Source organism: Fonticula alba, assembly GCF_000388065.1.
Source record: "Fonticula alba strain ATCC 38817 unplaced genomic scaffold supercont2.8, whole genome shotgun sequence".
Taxonomy (NCBI): domain Eukaryota; order Rotosphaerida; family Fonticulaceae; genus Fonticula; species Fonticula alba.
Genome location: NW_009242978.1, coordinates 225,131 through 227,512, shown reverse-complemented (window position 1 = coordinate 227,512; position 2,382 = coordinate 225,131). Strand labels below are relative to the sequence as shown.

The 2,382-nt window shown below is 73.0% G+C and overlaps 1 protein-coding gene across 1 annotated transcript in view; it reads right to left on the bottom strand.

Moving 5' to 3' along the window:
• The window catches only part of H696_04728 (hypothetical protein), a gene marked incomplete at both ends in the record, with an annotated part of 7,944 nt that overhangs the window by 3,615 nt on the left and 1,947 nt on the right, over positions 1-2,382 (bottom strand). The window contains 2 exons of the mRNA XM_009498591.1: positions 26-1,233; positions 1,406-2,204. Coding sequence (XP_009496866.1) covers positions 26-1,233; positions 1,406-2,204 — 2,007 coding nt within the window. The remainder of the gene's footprint in view (positions 1-25; positions 1,234-1,405; positions 2,205-2,382) is intronic.

Genomic DNA, 2,382 nt, shown 5'->3' with positions numbered 1-2,382 from the left:
CGGGGGGGGGGGCGGGGCGACATACTGTGGCCATCTGGCGCTCCAGGCGCCCGAGAGAGTCGCGATCGAAGATGTCCGGCGTGACAAGCGGCGGCTCCCGGGCCGCGGGCGTGGCCGCCGAAGCGGCGCCATACGCGTACCGGCGGGTGTCGCCATCCGGCAGGGACGCCCCCCCGGTGGCGGCCTGCCGGGCATCGGCCTGGACGCCGGCATGCACCGGGCCCCGGGGGGGCTGATACACATCGGCCACGCGAATGGCCAGCGACTCGCGCGCCGACACCAAGAAGCGCTTCGGCACACGGGCCGGGGCCGGGGCCGGGGCACCCGCTGGCCCAGCCGGCCGGGAGGAGGAGGAGGAGGAGGAGGAGGAGGACGAGAGATCCAGCCCTGGCAGAGGGAGAAGCGCCCCCGGCAAAGGGGACCCCGGCCTCGGGGACCAGCGCGTCGGCTGAAGAAGGTGCGATTCGGGCAGGGGCCCGCCAGCCGGGCTGCCGCCAGGATGTAAGCGCGGCCGTTTGGCCGCCGGGTATGCCCTGCCGGTTTGGGGGCTGTCGGCGTCAGGCGGCGGGCCGGGGTCCGCCTCCGAAGCGGACCCGAGGCCGGGAGACCGGCCCCTCGGCCCGAGGTGCAGCGGCGCCAAGACCGGGCTTCGCGGCGACACCCCCAGGGCATGGGGCGAGACGCCGGCGCGGTCGGGGCTGGTGCGTGCTCCGGTGCCAGTGGCCGGGGAGCTGCGCATTTGATGTGAAGGTGATGCGTGAGAGGGCGATGCCGCGGTGGGGGCCGCTGCCGCGGTGGGAGCCATTCCCGACACGACCCCGTCAGTTGGAGTGGCTGTCGGTGAGGCGGCAGCGGCGGCAGCGGGAGCAGTGGCGGCAGCGGCGGCAGCGGGAGCAGTGGCGGCAGCGGCGGCAGCGGGAGCAGTGGCGGCAGCGGCGGTAGCGGGAGCGGCGGCAGCGGCGGTAGCGGCAGCGGCAGCGTCAACAATAGCAGCAGCGGCAGCAGCGGCAGCGGCGACAGGGGCAGCAGCAGCAGCGGGAGCAGCGTCAATAGCGGCAGTGGCAGCGGCACCGGCAGGAGCAAGGGAAGCATGTGCGATCGGTCGTGGTGGGCCTCCAGTGCCAGGTAGTTGACATGGGGGAAGCCACGTACTGCCCAGGAGAATCGGCAGATACCAGCCGGGTTTCGCATCCAGTAATTCGCCCGAAGCAATGGCCGCGCGGCGCTCGGCCTCTGCGAAGCAGCCACAGCGGCAGCAGCAGCAGCAGCAGCAGCAAGGACATCATCGGCATTGGCATCGGCGAGGGAGCAAGGTGTTAGAGGCACACGGCGAAGGGAGACAGCGAGGAAAGGAGGCACGCATGCAGCAGCCGAAAGGCGGGCGGCCACGCCGGAGGCGCCATACCCTGCGCGATGCGGCTGCGCGTTCGCCGAGCGATGCTGCCGGAGCCCGAGCGAGAGCCGGCTAGCCGGCCGGCGGACCGGCCCTGCGGCGTGTGAAAGCGCGGGCTGGCGGCAAAGCGACCGGGCACCCGTGCCGGCGAGTAGTCCTCAAACATGTGGCCCTCCTCGAAGTCACTGAAGTAGTCGCTTGAGCTGGCGAGCCGGTCGCTGGCCGGCGGGTGGTCGCTGGCCGAGTGGTCGCTGGCCGGCCGGGGGATGGGCGACGCGCCGGCCGGCCGGCCGGCCCGCTCGTCGTCCGACAAAGAGGGGCTAGCATCCGTCTCGGAGTCCGAGCTGGCCAAATCGTGTGCCGCCAGCAGGGCGGCCGTGGTCAAATGCGTCGCATCCTCGGAGGCGCCGCTCTCCGTGCCGGAAGATGGCCCGGGCTCCGGCGAGCTGGCTGGCCGCCCCCCTCGCCGGGGCCTGGGGGCCGGGGGAGGGGGTCCCCGGGCCGGAGGCGGGCCCGGTGGTTGCGGATCTGCCCCCGGGCCGTCCACATGTGCCCCGGACTCGGGTCCGGAGCCGGCTCTGGACTCGGCTTCCGACCCGGACTCGGGCTCGGACTCGGACGCGGACTCGGGCCCGGGTTCGGGCTCGCACTCGGACCCAGATTCGGATCCGGATTCCGATTCGGAACCCGGGCCTGAGCCATTCCCAGAGTGTGCCCGCAGCGAGGCCCGATGCCGGCCCCGCCGCCGGGGGCCCCTCGGGCGCAAGACCTTGCGCACCAGGGACTTGGCCTGGAAGCTTTTGAGAATGCGCTGCGCGCGTGGAGCATGGCGCGAGTGTCCATCAAGCGACGGCAATCCGGGAGGGGCGACGGGAGGGGGTTATTTCGGGACAAGCAGGGGAGGGAAAGCAGCAGACAACCAAGGGAAGAGCAATGGGGGGCCTGGCAAAGTGGGCGAGCCGAGATCGCCCCCCCCCCCCCCCCCCCCC